The sequence below is a fragment of the Benincasa hispida genome, chromosome 11 (assembly GCF_009727055.1).
Source record: "Benincasa hispida cultivar B227 chromosome 11, ASM972705v1, whole genome shotgun sequence".
Classification (NCBI taxonomy): domain Eukaryota; kingdom Viridiplantae; phylum Streptophyta; class Magnoliopsida; order Cucurbitales; family Cucurbitaceae; genus Benincasa; species Benincasa hispida.
In genome coordinates this window covers 13211192-13230186 of record NC_052359.1, presented here as the reverse complement: position 1 = coordinate 13230186, position 18995 = coordinate 13211192, and the positions used below count along the sequence as shown (strand labels likewise).

The following is an 18995-nucleotide window of genomic DNA, read 5'->3' as shown; positions in this document are numbered from 1 at the left end:
ATCCATCCCTTCCGTTGTCTTTCAGGCCGCCCTCCTATAGTTGAGGTTGAAATGTGTTTTTTATGTGTTCTTTGCATGTGGGATTTTAATTGGAGTCATCTCTTTCTAAGTTGATGTTGACCATTATTCTGATCTATAGAAAATTTGATGTGCATGTTTTAGTCAAAATACTTTTTCTTCCCCATATAAAATGTCAATTGTTGATGAAAAATCCTAACATAAAAAATACACCTGAATTTTGCACGTGGCTCAATAATGAATTCGTACAGACTATACAACAAGAAGATATGCATACTTGTGTGGTACTGATCACACACTCTGATGCTTAACAATGGGAATTACCTTTGTTGGAGTTAAAAGAATGTATTTATAGGAGAATTGACCTAGACCTCTTATTGTTTCCATCACAAACTAGGATAAGTAGAGAAACAAATTGAGCTTCTCAAAAGTGATGATGTCACCCAGTTAACAACATGGATATCTCGACCTCGATAGACAAGGATTGGGTTGAATGATCCAATCTCAATATGGGCCTCGATCTCGTTCTCATAGGAAAAACCCAATCTATCTTAGAAAAAGAGTTTACATATTCTTTTTAATGTATATTAAAATGAAAACAAAAAAATACATCTACTTTTCTTTATTAATTAAAAGCAATACTGTTTCACTTTAATGTCATTGCAAGTTTTCAGTTAAAATGCACTTCAAAATTAAGAAGTAAGGAACTATTAATTTTTTTTTTTCAATCTAATACATTCCATTATTTATTAGTCACTTTCATATTCCTTATAAATCAAACTAACACAATACATATATATAGTCGATACTTTTTAAATCATAACTTTTTAATACATAAATTAGTAACTTTATGCCAAATTAATACAAAAAATTATATGTACATCACTCATGTTTTCTAATTGTAGGTGTATTAGCAAATGTTATTAAAAAAAAAGAAAAAAAAAGAAGATAGACATATTAGAGGATAAAAAATCTAGGCATCAATTCATTTTCTTTATCATCTAATATGTCACTAAATGATTTATTAATTATTTTCTTCGATACTACTGTGTTTTTATGAAGTTACCCATCGTTGTGGATGCCACGTGGAGGCTACTGGGAAATTTGAATACGACGACGTTTCTAGCTTTCATTACATTACATCTTCGTCGGCATGAAACGTTAACGGACAAAAAGTATCAAAAAACAAGAACTCCAATTCCCATCTCTCTCCACTTCCGTTCCAGTTCCTTCTCCCTTCTCTCTCTCTCTCTCTCCTCAAAAGAGGGACGAACAGAAAGGGAGAGAACTCCGGAATCAGTTCTTCTGAGTTTCACATTCCATTGATTGTTTCTTCTTTTCGTGATCTCGGAATTCGCCTGGAACTGGAAGAACGGAATCAAGCGGAGGAGGAAGCAATTCACCGGAGGTATACGTATACATATAACCGCTGTTCTCTTATCAGCTTTTATGGAAATCGCTTCCTATCCTATCGGTTCCTGCTCCCGAGAACATCAGAAAATCTATCAAGAATGGTTTGATTACGCTGATTCTGGTATTTCTTTTTCATTTGAGTTGTTTTAATGATTGTCTGTTTCTCTTGTGAGTCAATGTTGGATTCTTAATTCATTCGCTAATTAATTTCAGATGGAGACGGGCGTGTTACGGGGAATGATGCTATTAAGTTCTTTTCCATGTCGACTTTGCCTCGTCAAGATCTCAAGAAGGTTCGGCTTCCTTTCGTGTTTTTTTTCCCCCCCGTTTAATTGGCTTAGACATTTTTGCGTTTTCGGCTCTCTCTTTTCATGTTTTCTTTATTTTCTGGTCGTTGTAATTATTTTATCTTACTACTTTATAAATAAAAGTTGAACTATATTTTGAAATTTCTGATTAGTTTCTTTCTTATGTTATCTAACTAACGTAGCTCTTTGTTCTGGCAACATTATGTGAAAACTTTGATGATCACGTGAACTTGGTGGTTAAAGATATATGGTCGTGTCTTCACTTTTCATTTTCTTTATTATGACGATGATTTTCTGTATACCATTTTGTTCAAAGGTGTGGGCAATTGCAGATTCCAAGCGGCAAGGATATCTTGGGTTCAAGGAGTTTATTACTGCAATGCAGGTTGTAGTTTTAGAATCTTGAGTACGTGGATTGAAAATGTCAACTTATTTTCTAAAGTAATATGTTTCTTTTATGCTTAGCTTGTTTCTTTGGCGCAATCTGGAGGGGAAGTAACTCATGATGTACTGACTTCAAATAGCGAAGGTCTGTTTCCTATCCTGAGTTCGTATTTTTCAATCATTACTATCTTGTGGCCGTTATAACCAACCCCCTATTATTAAGCCAACACTTGCAAACCCATTTTCAAATTGTTGGTAACTTTTCTATACTGTTCAATGTACTATGTTTCTGTCCTAAAAGCGTAGACTTTTGATTTGATGTGATTGGTCATATTTATTGCAGTTGATTTGAAGAGTTTGAATCCTCCTAGAATGGAGGGGCTGGATGTCATATTAGCTGTGAGTATGCTTCTTCTGTAGTCTAATTGAACTGCTAAAAGAACTAGTTTTTCTAATTAGAAGTTTTATTTGATAATATTCGTGAGTATCTAGGTCAACTTGGCACAACTTTACTATTCTAACAAGAGGATCGCTTGATCCTACTACATTTGATTTCGAGGAAACTTTTATAGTTAGTAGTTAATTAACATTATATCAAAGTATAGATTTGTATCCAAATTTCTCAATCAATTCATTTTTGAGGAAAGGGGCTAATGCAGTAGCACGTTCCACGACTGATGAATCATCTAGAGATCTTCACTTCCTTGAAAATTGTTACATTCCTTACTAGCTACTTTCCCAAAAAAGCACTTAAAATGTACACTATAACACTTGTGCTTTATTTTTTTAAACCGAAAATCAGTATTTCATCATAGGAAATTTGGAGATTGCCTTGGGAGGCTATGGTGGCATACGGGCAATAAAAAAAACTCATAAGCTTCTGCCAAATGGTTGATGGATTAACCACAAGAAGAAATGATGTGTATTTATAGATCCTTTCCACTTTAGACACACCAACTATGCAGCAAGCACAAGTGACAGCGAGTGCCAAGGTCCTTAGCCAGGGCTGACAAAAAGAAATATACTTCTCAAAGTATGGTTACTTCCAAGTCGTATGACAAGTCGCATGGGTGTTGATTGAGATTTTAGGTATAGGACTCATGGAAGAATCTAGGTGAAAACATTGTTGGTCTTTCTCCATACCAAGTTCAAAGGAAAAAAAGGTCTATTAGTCTTTTCTGGATAATACTTCTCTCTTTTTTTCTTTTTTCTTTTTTTTTTGGGTTATTATGTAAAGAAAAAGGGTATGAGGCAATGAGGTGCAGGATGTTCTTGCACTAAGAGCGTTTTCTTGGAAGTGAGGCACATTTAATGCATGGTTTTCAATACACTGGGTATAAAAGGATGGTGCATTAAGATGCAGTGGACATACTTTGACCAATGATCTACCACAAGAAAAATTAAATCATATTTTTCTGACAGTGACACAGGTCAACCTTTGACCCACAAGGTCGATTGAAGTGCCCTCGCAAGTATGATATGGAATGCTTTTCAAAAGAAGTATGATATGGAATGGGTGAAGGTCAAAACAAACTAGGTAGAACTAAAGCTAAAAACTTAGGGCTTGTTTGAGATGATGGGTTTGAAAAAGAATTTTTAAGTGCACAAATTGTTTTTGAACACTTAAAATGTCATTCCAAACAGACCTTAGTTCGTTGATGGAGAACATGCAAGCTCACAAATAAGTGTCCCTTGTGCCTTTATTCCTTTCCAATATACCTCCTTTTGCCTACTCTGGTAAGTTTTTGAACACTTAAAATGTCATTCCAAACAGACCTTAGTTCGTTGATGGAGAACATGCAAGCTCACAATAAGTGTCCCTTGTGCCTTTATTCCTTTCCAATATACCTCCTTTTGCCTACTCTGGTAAGTCTTTAAAGCATCACCATGTCCCACCACTAATGAGGAATGAAATTTTAGTGGCAATAACACAGTATGGTTAGGGAGTCTTTAGCCTGTAGGTAGGACTAGTTTACATTCACAATACATCCTCCACATGGGAAGTACCTTGTTGGTGGTGCTGGCTTCTCTTCCAACTGTCACTCCTTGATGGTTCCCAATTCTAAGGATCGTAGCTTACTGTTATGCAAGCAATACAATTTTTTTTTTACTGAAAATGGAGTCCACCAAAGGTATGGTTCAGGTCTCTTCCTTGCTTGTTTAAGACCTTAAAAATTGACCTCTCTAAAAGAGTTATCCATATACAATTCATTGAACAAATGAGTTGGGTTGATCAAACTTTGGCTTTGAGATGGTTGGGGTTTGGACTATAGCCTTTGGGCCAAGCCTTTGGGCCATGGGCCTTCTCACGAGGCTAAAGCTAGCAGTTAAGTATTTGCTTTGCTAATGTAAATAGTGAGTGCTGTAGGACAGGATTAGGAAGGCACAACTTTTGTAATTAGGTTCAAAGTTCTAACTTTTGTATTTGTCTATCACACAGAAGAAAGCCCGTAAACAGAAGTCAAATGACCATGAGACAAATGGTAGCAACTTTATCTCTGCAATTAATGAAAGGAGGCCCATTCATACTTTTGCTTTCCTCTTTTAACTTGGCAATTGATGATGGCTTTGCAGGTAGCTCTAAGGGGCAGTCACCTGTTTCAGCAAGTTGGTTTTCATCAAAATCATCTAAAAAGGTTTGTGATCATGAACATTTAGCAGTTGCTAGTTACTGCAGTCAATTCTAGCTTTGGTGTCTGGCCTCATGATTCCCCCTCCAAAATTCTGTTTCAGATACCTCTTTCTTCCGTTACATCTATCATTGATGGTTTGAAAAGGCTGTATATTCAGAAGTTGAAGCCGTTAGAAGTTAGTTATCGATTTAATGATTTTGTTTCCCCATTGCTGGTGAGTGTCATGTATGTTTTTGCATTTTAATTGTATATTTCATTACATATGTCACGTGAGATTATTTCTCTCATAAAAATATTCTCTTTATTTAACTTTCACTGTATGATGGACCATGGTTTACGATGTGATTATATATTTATGTTGGCTTGCGCTATGACTCAGACAAATAGTGACTTCGATGCTAAACCTATGGTTATGCTTTTGGGTCAATACTCTACTGGCAAAACGACATTTATCAAACATCTGCTGAAAAGCAGTTATCCAGGTGAGATATTGTACTTGTTATGTTGAGAGTAACAAATTACTTTCCCAAAGCAGTATGAGGTTCCATGATCAGAGAGAGAGGGAAGGGCTGATCCATAGGCCCCCTCTTCCCCCCACACCCCGCTCACACACCAATTATTCACCCTACTTAACGGGGGGACCATGTTGTGTCTTGAACATCCAACTTTGATTTAATTTTCTTCCCATTTTATGCACTTTTAACAGGAGCCCACATTGGACCGGAACCTACAACTGACAGATTTGTTGTTGTTATGGTAAGTGCTTCTTTTTTCTAATCCACTCTCCCCCTGCAAAGGCGGCATGGATGAAATAAAATCGTGTATTTTCATATAATCTGCCAAGCTTGCAATTTATTCAGCTTGGCAATCTGTTTCTTGCAGTTTCCAAATAAATTATATTACTGGTTACTTCTATTGTATTTCTCACTTTTTATGCATAGTTGATCTACTTCTATTTAGTTTGAAGATACTCTATCTGGCTTTGTCTTTATGGCACATGCCTTTTATTCTGTGAAAAATGATCGTTCACACATTATAATAGTTTCTGTTGCATCTTTTTTAGTCCTTTGTTTCGAAGAAGGGGAACGGAACTAAATTCTGATGAAAATAGAAAACGAGAAATGAACATACAGTTTACGTAGAAAACCCTAGAATAGGGAGAAAAAACCACGATTGAGACTTATTTTTATTATTGGTTTGATACACAAAGTATAAGAGAGCAGACCAAATAAATAGACAATGGGAAGTCCTAGGGTACAAGATATTACAAAAATGCCCCTAGGTTAATATGCTATTTTTGACACTCCCTCTCAAGTTGGGGCGTAAATATTAATAAGGTCCAACTTGCTGACACAATAATCAAAGATTTGTCTAAGCAATCCCTTTGTGAGCACATCTACAACTTGCTGACTTGAAGGAACGTAAGAAATGCATATACTTCCATTGTCCAGTCTTTCCTTGATAAAATGACTGTCAATCTCAACATTTTTGGTTCTGTCATGCTGAACTCGATTATTTGCAATACTTATTGCTACCTTATTGTCACAAAACAACTTCATTCGAAGCTCGCTATCTTGATGAAGATCTGACAACACTTTCATCAACCAGATTTCTTCACATATCCCTAAACTCATGGCCTGATATTCAGTCTCAACAATACTTTCGGCCACAACTCTCTGTTTTTTGCTTCTCCAAGACACCATATTACCCCAGACAAACGTGCAATACCCAGATGTTGACTTTCTATCAACAACAAACCCTGCCCAGTCAGAATCAATGTGAGCTTCAATGCATCGTTTATCGGACTTCTTGAACATCAAGCCTTGCTAGGGGTTCCCTTTAATTATCGTAGAATGCGCTCAACTGCTTTCATATGTTCCTCATGAGGAGCTTGCATAAACTGACTGACAATGCTAACTGCATAGGATATATCAGGTCTCGTGTGAGATAAGTAGATCAATTTCCCAACCAATCGCTGATACCTTTCTTTGTTGACAGGGACACTGTTACTTGTATTACTAAGCTTTGGATTATACTCAATCGGGGTCTTAACAGGTTTACAACCAGTTATTATTCTTTCCTTGAGTAAATCAACAGTGTACTTCCATTAGGACACTGAAATCCCTTCCTTTGATCGAGCTACAATATCTCAACTTCCCAAGGTCTTTAATCTCTAATTCTTTGGCCATTTTTGCTTTAAGTCTCATAATTTCATCACCATCATCTCCAGAAAGCACAATATCATCAACATACATAAAGAGAACTACAATCTTCCTTGAAGTTGACTTCTTGTAAATAGTGTGTGATCTGAGTGCCCTTGGGTATATCCCTGTCCTTTGACAAAGGTGGTAAATCTGTCAAATCAAGCCCTCGGAGACTGTTTCAACCCATATAGTGACTTCCTCAATCGGCACACTCGGTGGTTGAATTGACTCAAAACCGGGGGAGGACTCATGTATACTTCCTCTTCAAGTTCCCCATTAAGAAACGCATTCTTTACATCCAGTTGATGAAGAGGCCAATCCTTGTTTACTGCAATTGACAATAATATCCAGATAGTATTAAGCTTAGCTATGGGGGAGAATGTCTCGGGGTATTCCACACCAATGGTTTAAGTAAAGCCTTTGGCAACCAACTTGGCCTTGTATCGGTCAATCATTCCATCAGACTTATACTTTATAGTAAAGACCCATTTGCACCCAACTGTCTTGTGCCCTTCGGGTAGAATCACCTGATCCCACGTTCCGTTTTTCTCAAGTGCCCTCATTTCTTCCATGACTGCAACCTTCCATTCAGGAGTTTCCATTGTAGCCTGTATGCTACTCGGTACCATCCTTGTATCTAGACTGGTGGTAAATGCCTTGAACTCAGGTGACAAATTACTGTACGTCATGTAACTATGCGTAGGGTACTTCGTACATGATCGAGTGCCTTTTCTCAAGGCTATAGGGAGATCGAGAAGTGCATCACGATTTTCCATCCTGTCAAGTTTCCTACTGTGATTGATCGTTTGCTCAACAAGGGTTTCACCTTCAGAGGTCTCCTCCATATCATCACCATCTCTAGTATCATTCTCATTTTCCGGAATTGTTTCCTGATTATTATTTTCAGTTGTCTCTCCATCTGCCATGGTGGTGCTGTTAGCACCTTCTTTGCCTTTTTCCTCTCTGCAATTGTTAGGCTCAGCACAAGTATCAATATCATTAATTTCAGGAACACACGTACCTGATGCTGGGCCTGACTCATGGACCGAGCCGGAGATACGACATATGGCGCTGTTTCCTTCCTAAGATTCTTCCTATAGTATGTTATCCATGGGACCTGGTTGGTAGGAAGGACATGGCCGAAATGTCCAGGAATAGGAGATGACTCTAAGGGAACTGCATATGTGGACCAGTTAGAATCTTCACTAGATTTCTCCCCTTGAAGATGGCTAATGGAAAGGAACGGTTGATCCTTAAGAAAGGTGATATCCATGGAAACAAAATATTTGTGAGATGACGGGTGGTAACACTTATACCCATGTTGGTAGAGAGGATACCCAAAAAGACACATTTTTTAGCACGAGGGGTGAATTTCATGCGGTTTAGACCATGGGAATGAACAAAGGCAACACAACCAAATACCCAAAGTGGAACATCTGAGATTAAACGAGTGGTTGGGTGCGACTCTTTAAAACAATCCAACAGATTCTGAAAGTTGAGGACGCGAGAAGGCATTCGATTGATTAAGTAGGCGACAGTGAGAATAGCATCCCCTCATAGGTAAGATGGAAGAGATGTGGACAACATTAAGGAATGGGCGACTTCCGCCAAATGACGATATTTCCTCTCGGCTACTCCATTTTGCTGAGGGACACGAGCTTTGGGGGATAATCCCTTTAGAAGTGAGGAAGTTCTGGAAAGAGGCGTTAAAGAATTCTCGCCCATTGTCACTTCTCAGAATTCCAATTTTCGCATTAAATTGGGTTTCCACAGTAGTATGGAATTGCTGGAATATTGACGACACCTCGGACTTAACAGTGAGAAGAAAGACCCAAGTAAGCCGAGTGTGGTCGTCTATAAAAGTGACATATCAGCGTTTTCCTGTGGAGGTGGTGGTTGGTGAGGGACCCCAGACATCACTATGAACTAAGGTGAAGGGTCTGGACGATTTGTAGGCTGAGAATGAAAGGAGACATGACTCTGTTTGGCACGAATACAAACATCACAGTTTAAACAAGATGTATTAATATTGCGAAACAAATGCGGAAACAAATATTTCATGTATTGAAAATTTGGATGTCCTAAGCGAAAATGCCACAACATAAAGTCATTCTCAGAAGTAGAAAAATTTAAAGAAACGAGACTAGCCCTATAATCATTCCTAGAAGAAATATCATCAGTCAAGAAGTAGAGCCCCCTATCGTGCCGGGCAGTGCCAATTATCGTCCTCGAGCTCAGATCCTGAAATGAAAAAGAGTCGGGTGAAAAAACTGCCTGACAACTGAGATCTCTTGTAATTTTACTAATAGATAATAAATTATATGATATCTTAGGAACATGCAACACATCAAGCAATACCAAACCCTCAAACGGAGAAGATGTCCTTTTCCTGCAACAGGGGCAAACGACCCATCTGCAATTCTAATCCGTTCATTACCAGCACTCGGACGGTATGAAAGAAATTGATCAGATGGGCAGTAAGATGATCTGTAGCCCCTGAGTCAACAAGCCAGGGTTTTTTTACCATTAATGCTAATAAGGCCAAAAGACTGAATCGTACCTAACTGTGCAATGGCACTGACCCCAATTGCACTTAGATTGGTCTTACTGTCTGTTGGAGGTTGATGCTGAGGATTCTCATTTGCCGAGTCACTCACTAGGGCACGCCTAGGGTTTGATTTGTCATGTGACTGGCGACGTCTACTGTTCGGAGGTCGTCCATGTAGCTTCCAACACTGGTCTTTTGTATGCCACGGCTTTTTGCAGTGCTCACAGACAGGAGTAGGTTTCTTATCGCCATCAGAGCTGGATGATTTTGTAGCAAAGGCTGCAGCCTCAGTTGAAGTGCTAACTAGGTTGTTCATAGCACTCGATCTGTCCTCTTCCAGCCGTATTTCCGAACATACTTCCATGAGAGAGGGTATAGGCCGTTGGCCCATTCGACTTCGAACAACATCGAATTTAGAGTTCAATCTAGCTAAGAAGTCATAGACTCGATCAGCTTCTTCAATCTTCAAATATTGGGCCCCATCTTGTGCACAATTCCAAACTATTTCTTGCAAAGATCCATCTCTTTCCATAATGGGGATAGTTTATTAAAATAAGAAGTTACATCCATGGTTCCTTGTTTGCAGTCGTGGACCTGCTTGCATAGCGTGTATAGCCGAGACGCATTCTGCCTTTTTGAGTAAAGTTTCTGCACAACATTCCAAATATCCTTGGCAGTTGTAACATACAGTAATTGTCTACCAATTTGGGTTTCCATACTATTAACAAGAACTGACCGTAACAGGGAGAATTCCCCTTTTCAGATACGTTCCTGAGGATCACCCGGTTCAGGTTTTGGCATCTCCTCCATTAAGTACCCAAACTCATGTCTCCCTTCCAGTGCCATTCTGATTGATTATGACCAGGAAAAATAATTCTGGCCATTCAACTTTTCTCCAATGATGAATCCTGCAGAATTGTCCATCGAGCCAGACAAATAATTCGTATTGGGTAAAACAGAGAAAGAGTTTACTGGATTCTCAGAGTAGAATTCTGGTTGTGGGTTCGTGCCAAGAACTGTTCCGAAGTCTGCTACTTGTTGTTGGAGATAGGCGAAACGACGCCGATTCTCGCTAGGGCATTGGGTCGCGCCGCTACTGCTTGGCGTGGCTGGACCTTTCTGTTCACCAGGAAACGGCACTGTCATTGGTTGGAAGATGTCAGTTGAGGGAGCCCAGCCACGACCAGCCGGCGTGGAAGGAATTGAAGGGCCAAATTCGGCGCGGCTAAACAAGGATCCCACGAATGAAGGGTTACTGGGCTCGGCGCGACTGGAAATCTCGATTGGATGTTGCGACTGAAGGGCGTGCGCCAGAACCACCTAAAAACGTCCATCGGCTAGGGTTTGCGCAGGTGGAAGTTGCGATCGAAAGTATCCAGCCGCGACCTCTAGGAACGACTCATTGGTTGGGCTCGGCGTGGTCTGCTGAGGCACGACTTCAATCGGCCGGGCTTCAAGCATCGAACGACTCTGACCACCGATTGACGCTCCGATCTGGGACGGACGACTCGATTGGCCTTCAAACGGCGGCTGGAATAAGATGAGGCAGCGCGACTTGGAGGTAATGCTCAACGGCTGCCTGAACGGTTGCTGTGGTATCGATGTTGGCGGCTCCACTGATCCCACGGAGACTGCTGAAGAAGAATGTGGTTGATTCTCATCAATGACGGCTAGGGTTTCGTCCCCTTGCTTTGATACCATGATGAAAATAGAAAACGAGAAACGAACACATAGTTTACGTGGAAAACCCTAGAATAGGGAGAAAACCACGATTGAGACTTTATTATTGGTTTGATACACAGCACAAGAGAACAAACCAAATAAATAGATAATGGGAAGCCCTAGGGTATAAGAAATTATGAAGATACCCCTAGCTTAATATGCTATTTTCGACAAATTCCAGCAAGTATTTTGTGCATGGTTCTTGGTGGTTTTGTGAGAATTTCGTCTTAAATTTCTTTGAAAATTTTTTCTGGGTATCAAAGATGGCTGTCGATTTTGTAGTTTTCTTTTCTTTTTTAAATTTGTAAATTGCAAAAGAACAGATAATCATTGGGTTTTCAAACCTAATTCATTGTTGTTTGCTCCCTTTTAGTCTGGACCTGATGAAAGAAGCATTCCTGGAAATACGATTGCCGTCCAAGCAGACATGCCATTTAATGGTCTCACAACATTTGGAACTTCTTTTCTATCAAAATTTGAGTGTTCACAAATGCCACATCCTGTAAGAATATAATCTGTTATTTCCATGAATATTGATTTTAATACTCTTTTCAAAAACTGTTATTTTTTGTGAAGCTGCTAGAACATATTACGTTTGTGGATACTCCTGGAGTTTTATCTGGAGAAAAACAACGAACACAGCGAGCATATGAGTTCACATCTGTAACATCATGGTTTGCTGCCAAGTGCGATCTTATTCTACTTTTATTTGATCCCCATAAACTCGATATTAGTGATGAATTCAAACGGGTTATAGCTTCATTACGTGGGCATGATGACAAAATTCGAGTAGTCTTGAACAAGGCAGACCAAGTTGACACACAACAGGTGACTTATTATTATTCATATTATTATTTTTATCTTTATTCTGGTTTACTTTGTACAAGATGAAATATATGGCCTCAGGGAATGTAATTAATCTCTTTTGGATATTTCAGTTGATGAGGGTTTATGGAGCATTAATGTGGTCGCTTGGGAAGGTTCTGAATACTCCAGAGGTTGTACGTGTTTATATTGGGTGCGGTCTCTTGCTTTAATATGATACTGGTGAATTTTTGTTTTCTTTTTAAAAATTTTATCAGCTAAGTGGTTTCTAATGGAATGGTTGACAATAATGCATCTTGCCAATTCACATACAGTTGAAAAATGTTTTAGGATGTTCTAGCACCAACTTTTAGTGCTTCATTTTTCATATATTGCCATCTAGTGGACATATCATTGTCTAGATCGCTAGTTTGATAGAATTCTTGTGTTGACTAGGATGTCTTGCTCATACATTCATGTGTTTCCTTGTGACAGCTCGTTTAATGACAAACCGGTTAACGAAGCTGCTACGGGTCCGCTCGGAAAAGAGCTCTTTGAGAAAGAACAGGAAGATCTTCTTTCCGATTTGAAGGATATCCCAAAGAAGGCGTGTGATCGAAGAGTGAGTTTCCCAAGTCTACTATCTTTATTTTTCTGATTGAAATGGTATTTATTTGTGTAATACAATGTTACATGGAAATGAAAAGGTCTTCTTGAAAATGCCCTGCCATCTTTCCCCCCTCGGAAAGAAGAAAGTAGTTTCTGATAACATCGGTTTCTGACAGATTAATGAATTCGTTAAGCGTGCAAGAGCTGCTAAAATTCATGCCTACATCATAAGCCATCTTAAGAGGGAGATGCCTGCCATGATCGGCAAAGCCAAGACCCAACAGCGACTCATCGATAATTTGGAAGATGAGTTTGGAAAGGTATTTCGTTTTAGTTAATTGTTAGCGTTCTCAACTCCCGAGGAATTGTATACTAAAAACTCTAAGCATCTCACAGGTACAAAGGGAATATCACTTACCTGCCGGAGATTTCCCGAACGTCGAACAATTCCGAGAGATATTAGGTGGTTACAACTTCGACAAATTTGAGAAGTTGAAACCAAAAATGATTCAGTCTGTCGACGATATGTTGGGATATGATGTCCCAGAACTTTTGAAGAACTTCAGAAATCCCTATGACTGAATGAGCCAGTAATTTCGAGCTCAGGTATAATACACGGCTGCTTTAAATGTTTTAACCCCAATATCAAGTTTAATGTAATGTATAATTGAAACTATAGTCTATTGGAAGCCATAGTTAGCGTTATTTTGGCCATCAGCATTCATTCTTTAAATTATCTTCTATTTAATAAAACAGTTCATACGTATTTTATTGTATTTATTCGAGCTTGACTTTCAGGTATACATGGCTGCCTTTAACATTCAGTTTCATATATAACGGTCAGTCTCCATATATATATTTAAAAAAATTGTTGTATTGGTAAATTAAGTTCAAGGTTCTGATTTATTAATATTGTTACTATTTTTTTTTTTTTAATCTTATAAATGATGAGTTAAAAAAATGAAATAAATTGTTCTAGATATCCGTCGAGTATTTGTTAAGGATATCTTGCAAGGAAAATTTCTAGGGGGTGTGTTTCATTAATTATTTTTCTTTTTTTAAAAAGGATATTGGTAATAGATAGAAAAATAAGGGGAGAAATCTAAAAATATAGTACATCTTTAAAATATTTAAATATGGTAGGGTTGATTAATACATTTTTTTTAATTTTTTCTAATTTCTAATTTTGTCTTTCCTTGTTTTGTTGCATGCCTTCTTCTTCTCTTTTTTTTTTTTTCTTTCCTCTTTTTTCCCCCTAAATTTCTTTCCTTTTCTCTTTTTTTTTTTCCCTTTTTTTTCTTTTGTAAAAAGAAGTCTTTCCTTTTTCCATATTTTTTTTTCCGTTCTTCAATTTTTGCTTCAATCTCCATAATTTCTTCATCTCTCCAAACATCACATAATACATAAATACTATCAGGGATATCCTTTACATCGATAGCAATAGAAGTTATCATTGATGGTAGCTATCAATAATATCCTCTATGACTATCAATGTAGAAGGATATCATTTTATACTTATATGCATCAATAGTGACATATAAACACATTACATGTATCAATAAATTATCGATAACCTCAGACCAATCAATCGTGGTGAGAGTTGTCATAGAATGGATACCTCGACTTAATATTTGTACCTGTTATTTATTGTTATATTAATTGTTCTCCAAGATCATTTAAAAAAAAAAAAAAACGAGTTGATCATACCCTTCTTTGAACACTCCACCCCTCTGTCAGTTTTAGCCAGAGCAGAGCATTTGGGCTGTCTTACGTGGTTGACCGAATCAAGGTTTCTCTATAATTGGAGCATAGTGCCCTATCCATTTATTCATTCGACCCCCAGTCTTCCATTCGATTCGGTCCTAACAGTGGCCCCAGGGTTGGGCAGTGGACTTGCTTCCGGCAAAGATCTCTTTCTTCCCCATAAGGCCCCACCGTCGGGGTCCATCGCTGTAGGATTCCTATTCAAGATCAAAAGGACCTCGATTATTTACAAATAAGTATAATATGATATCAAATTCAAATAACATCAAAACATTACCATTAATAGAAACATATTAACAGTAGTCACTATTTGGCTATTATTGATGGAAACATATTAGTGATAGCAATTGATAGCTCATTTCTCAAATTGAGACCTATAACTAATAGTAGCATTACAAATAATAACTATCAATGACAACAACTGGTAGCACATTTCTCAAATTGAAAGCTATCACTGATAACAATAGCAGTTATCAGTGATGATAGTAGCTATTAGTCATAGCAAACGATAACACATTTCTTAAATTGAAAGTGATCATCGATAGTAGTATCATTGATTACAATTATCAACGATAGCAACTAATAGCACACTTCTCAAATTGAAAAGTCACTGCTGATAGCAACTATCAACGATAACTACTGATAGCAGCTATCAGTGATAGCCAGTGATAGCACGCTTCTCAAATTGAAAGCTATCACTAATAGTTGTTATCAGTGATAGTTTTCAATTTGAGAAAATCGGGAAGCAGCGTCCAAAATGGTGGCTTGGTGTGAATTTTTTGGAATGTTCTATATATGCAATTATTTTATCCTTGTATTACATATTCTATTATTTTGGGCTTGAATTCTATTTATGCAACAAGTCATTTTAAAAAACTATAGTTTTCTTCTTTACTCATATTATTCATCTAATACTAAATAATTTAATTTTATTGAATAGGATATGTTGACTTTTACGTTTTACTCTTCCTTTATGTGATTTCTTAATAAATTAATCTTTTACATATAAAGAAAAATTTGTCCAAATTTAGACCAATAAATACAATGAAATGTAGATGCTAAATTATGTCTTTTTGTTTTTTAATTTAACAAAAAACTAAATTATATGTTATACATTATACTTCTACATATATATACACACACACACGAACGAAAATAGGTTCTTTTTTATAAAGTGTCGTATCCAACTTTTTATTTCAAAGTTTTCTATACATTTCAAATATATACATGAAAGTTGAACTTCTAGAAAATGTCTTAAAAAGTTCACTTCTATAATTACAATTGTAATATAATTTTGAAAAAGAAAAAACCTATTTTGGTTCCTGAGGGAGTATTTGATTCACCTGCTTAGAGTCATGTTAAAATATTTTCCTCTCTTTGGCTTGCATACTTTACAACATGTTCGATAAATAATTCAAATCTACTCGATCAATATTTACTATTGAAATCGACACATTTTGTTAATAAAAAACATTTAAACATATTTAAGTGTATAATATTTATTTATTAATTTAAATATGTTTTTTTTTTAATTCTATTTTATATTCTTTTAAGAATTATTCATCTATATTGATGTTTTCATCGACATTTTTATAAAATCTAGACTTCGATATTTGATTGATGTCAAGTAGCCTCTTTCAAAATTCTTAAAAAGGACTATTTTGATACGGCTTTTGTTAAGAAAGAAAAATATCATTCAATTCATATGATAATAAACAAGGAAGCTCATTTAAGATTGGTTAGAATTTGACACCACCTAAAATTCTATTTACAAGCGAAAGTGAGCTTATTTCAACAATGATTGACATGGTTTCTTTTCTAAAGATCGAAAGTTCGATTTCTCATTTCTATGGTGGTTGTAGTAAAAAATAATCTTACTCACAGACAAAAAAATGGAGTTGAAATAGAGACAACGTTTAACTTTAAAGATATTAATGGCTAATACAAAGATGAAATATATATACATTTTTAGTACAATAATCGAGGATGGGATTCAAACTTCAGACTTTGTGATTACTAAAAAAAAAAAAAAATCCCTTAGGTTTAAAATTTTAATTGAAACGATAATACTACATAAAAGATAAACTAGAAAAAGGTAATTGTCCTTGTTGCAATTTTTCTTTTATAAAAATATAATTTAAATTCATATGATCATAGATAACAAAATGTATTCAAATTTGTTAGGCTTTGAAATCATAGATGAACAAACCATCCATAAAAGATGGAGTTACAATACGACATTAAATTTAGCCATCCAAAGCTAAATCTCACCGATAGGAAACTAAAGTTTAATTCTCACGATTTTTCTTCTTAATCTATGGATATCCTAAAACGTTCGTTTTAACTATATTGATATGAAAGTATAGAGGATGTTTTATTTTAATATTGCAATTTGAAAAAATAATTAGTGAAATAGGGTACTTTTAAAAATATTTAAAAATTTATGGTAGTGTGGCAACCTTTTTATAAGTTCAAGGGCCAAGTTTTAAAATGATGTCGAGTCTTCAACCTTCGACATGCTCCTCGCCTGCCCCATCTGCCCATGTCGAGACTTGAAGTCTCTACCTATATAGGTCAAGTTTTCAATACTCGACATGCTGCCCCACCCGTCTACCAAGATTCCCTGCCACCTGTCAAGCCTGCAACCCTTTTCGAGACTTGAAATTTCGATCTGTCCCATCCACCTTTAATCCCCTCTTTAATCAGTTCACCTGCTCACGCTTGCTCTACTCACTTGCCACATTGAATCCGTGGGTCGAGTTTTCAAAACTCGACCTATGTGCTTTTAAACTGAAACCTTCCTCCCTCATTTCTTCACATTACTTCTTCCTCTCATCCTTTCAGATTACTCTCACTCTCTTATCATCTTTCCTCTCAGATTACTCTCATTCTCTTTAGATTACTCACTTTCTCTCACTCTCTTCTCATCTTTCGTGTGTGATTACTTTCTATCCACACATTTTCCCCTCTTCTTCTTCAAAAAATTGTAATAAATCTTCTTATTTTCCACATTTGTTCATCAAATTGTGAGGTTTGTACATTTACTCTACTAAATTTCTATTTTTAAAAAAGAATTATAAATTTTGTTCCTATTCTCATATTATCATATATTTTTTTTTATAGTTTTTATTGCTGTTTGGGAAACAAAGAACCAAAAATAGGTATACGTTCACTCAACTAAATTCATATTTTTTTAGTTAAAAAATAAGATAGATTCGTATTCTCATATTATTATATTTTTTTATAATTTTTGTTGTTGGATAACAAATAATAATAATAAAAGGTATTGTTATCACTTCGAGGAAAAAATAGATCCGCTATTGAATTTGTGAGTTTAATTTTTATTTTTATTTTTTGTTTTTAATACTTTTTTATATTTATATTATGCTAGATATACCATTTTAATTCCTTGTATATTGATGTTAGTGAAGGAACTCGTTTTTAAAGAGATCCTTGAGCGGAAGCGGATCGTCCAAATTCCATTTTGATTGAAAAACTAAATTCACAGTAAACATTCAACATATGCATTCAATAGTAAATTAGGATCGTTCAAATTCCATTTTGAAAATTGAAAAACTAAATTCACAGTAAACATTCAACATATGCATTCAATAGTAAATTACAATATGCTTTTTATACAGAAAAAAGTTCTAGAGATATTAACTTTGAAGAACTTTTCTTCTTCGGAATCCTTTGAACGTTCACGAAACTCAAACTCGGCAACAAACCTGAAGACCTTCTTCAAGAATTTTACGAACCAAAACAGACACTAGCTTTGGTATACTCAGGGTGAGAGTCCAAGAGTGGTGGGCTCTGACTATTTTGGTTTGAAGGGTTTGTTTAGTTTGGAGAGAGAAGAAGATTGAAGAAGACAGAACATTTCTGTTCATACTATCATATATAAAACTTCAATCGTGTAGGTTCTCACTAAGTCAGTCTAAAGAAAAGAAACTAAATTCTTTTATTCCATTTGTCATAAAACCAATTAACCACCCACTAAGGTAGTTGGAAAGAAAAAAAGAATTATTATTTAAAGTAATAAAAATAATATAATAAATATGATAACTAACTTATTATATCTTTTTTATATAACTATATGTTATATCAAATATAACACATAATCTGTAGCTTTAATATTGTATCATATACAATATAAACTATATTTCCTTTTCTCTATTTTATGGCATTTAATATAAATCATATTTATATTAAATTTAATAACTATGAATCTCATTCATAGAAAATATATTTGAATCTCATTCAAATATTTATTTTTCCTCCAAATAAACTATAATGTATCAAATACATTATAACAATTATATCATATATAATTGAATCAATTTAATTATATCATATATAATTAAATTCTCTCTTATTAATTTGAACAATTCAAATTAACCAAAAAACTGATTCTCAACTAAATTCTTTTGAGCTACCAAGGGGACCTTATAGACTTGTAGCTTGAAATACGTAAATAATTAATTAAACTCTTAAATTACATTATCCACCATTCGTTAACTTTTGGGCACTTCACTAAAGACCGATAGCTGCACTTTTTATACTACAAATATATTTTTGTGTCCATTGG

The 18995-nt window shown here is 35.9% G+C and overlaps 1 protein-coding gene across 1 annotated transcript; it reads left to right on the top strand.

Moving 5' to 3' along the window:
• The first annotated feature begins 1179 nt into the window (after window positions 1–1179).
• LOC120090984 (EH domain-containing protein 1) lies at window positions 1180–13473 on the top strand. The gene is made up of 16 exons (XM_039048731.1): window positions 1180–1552; window positions 1645–1724; window positions 2056–2124; window positions 2205–2268; window positions 2467–2522; window positions 4564–4606; window positions 4698–4759; window positions 4857–4970; window positions 5136–5238; window positions 5463–5512; window positions 11604–11732; window positions 11807–12058; window positions 12169–12248; window positions 12530–12656; window positions 12820–12963; window positions 13040–13473. The coding sequence occupies exons 1-16, from the start codon at window positions 1468–1470 to the stop codon at window positions 13223–13225; spliced, it is 1644 nt and encodes a 547-aa protein (XP_038904659.1). The 5' UTR covers window positions 1180–1467; the 3' UTR covers window positions 13226–13473.
• Window positions 13474–18995: the final 5522 nt, after the last annotated feature.

Excerpts from the sequence above, each read along its gene's own strand:
- LOC120090984 (XM_039048731.1), top strand. The coding sequence starts at position 1,468 with ATGGAAATCGCTTCCTATCCTATCGGTTCCTGCTCCCGAGAACATCAG. Across the intron at positions 1,553-1,644 it reads GTTTGATTACGCTGATTCTG|ATGGAGACGGGCGTGTTACG; the intron begins GTATTTCTTTTT and ends AATTAATTTCAG. Across the intron at positions 5,513-11,603 it reads ACAGATTTGTTGTTGTTATG|TCTGGACCTGATGAAAGAAG; the intron begins GTAAGTGCTTCT and ends GCTCCCTTTTAG.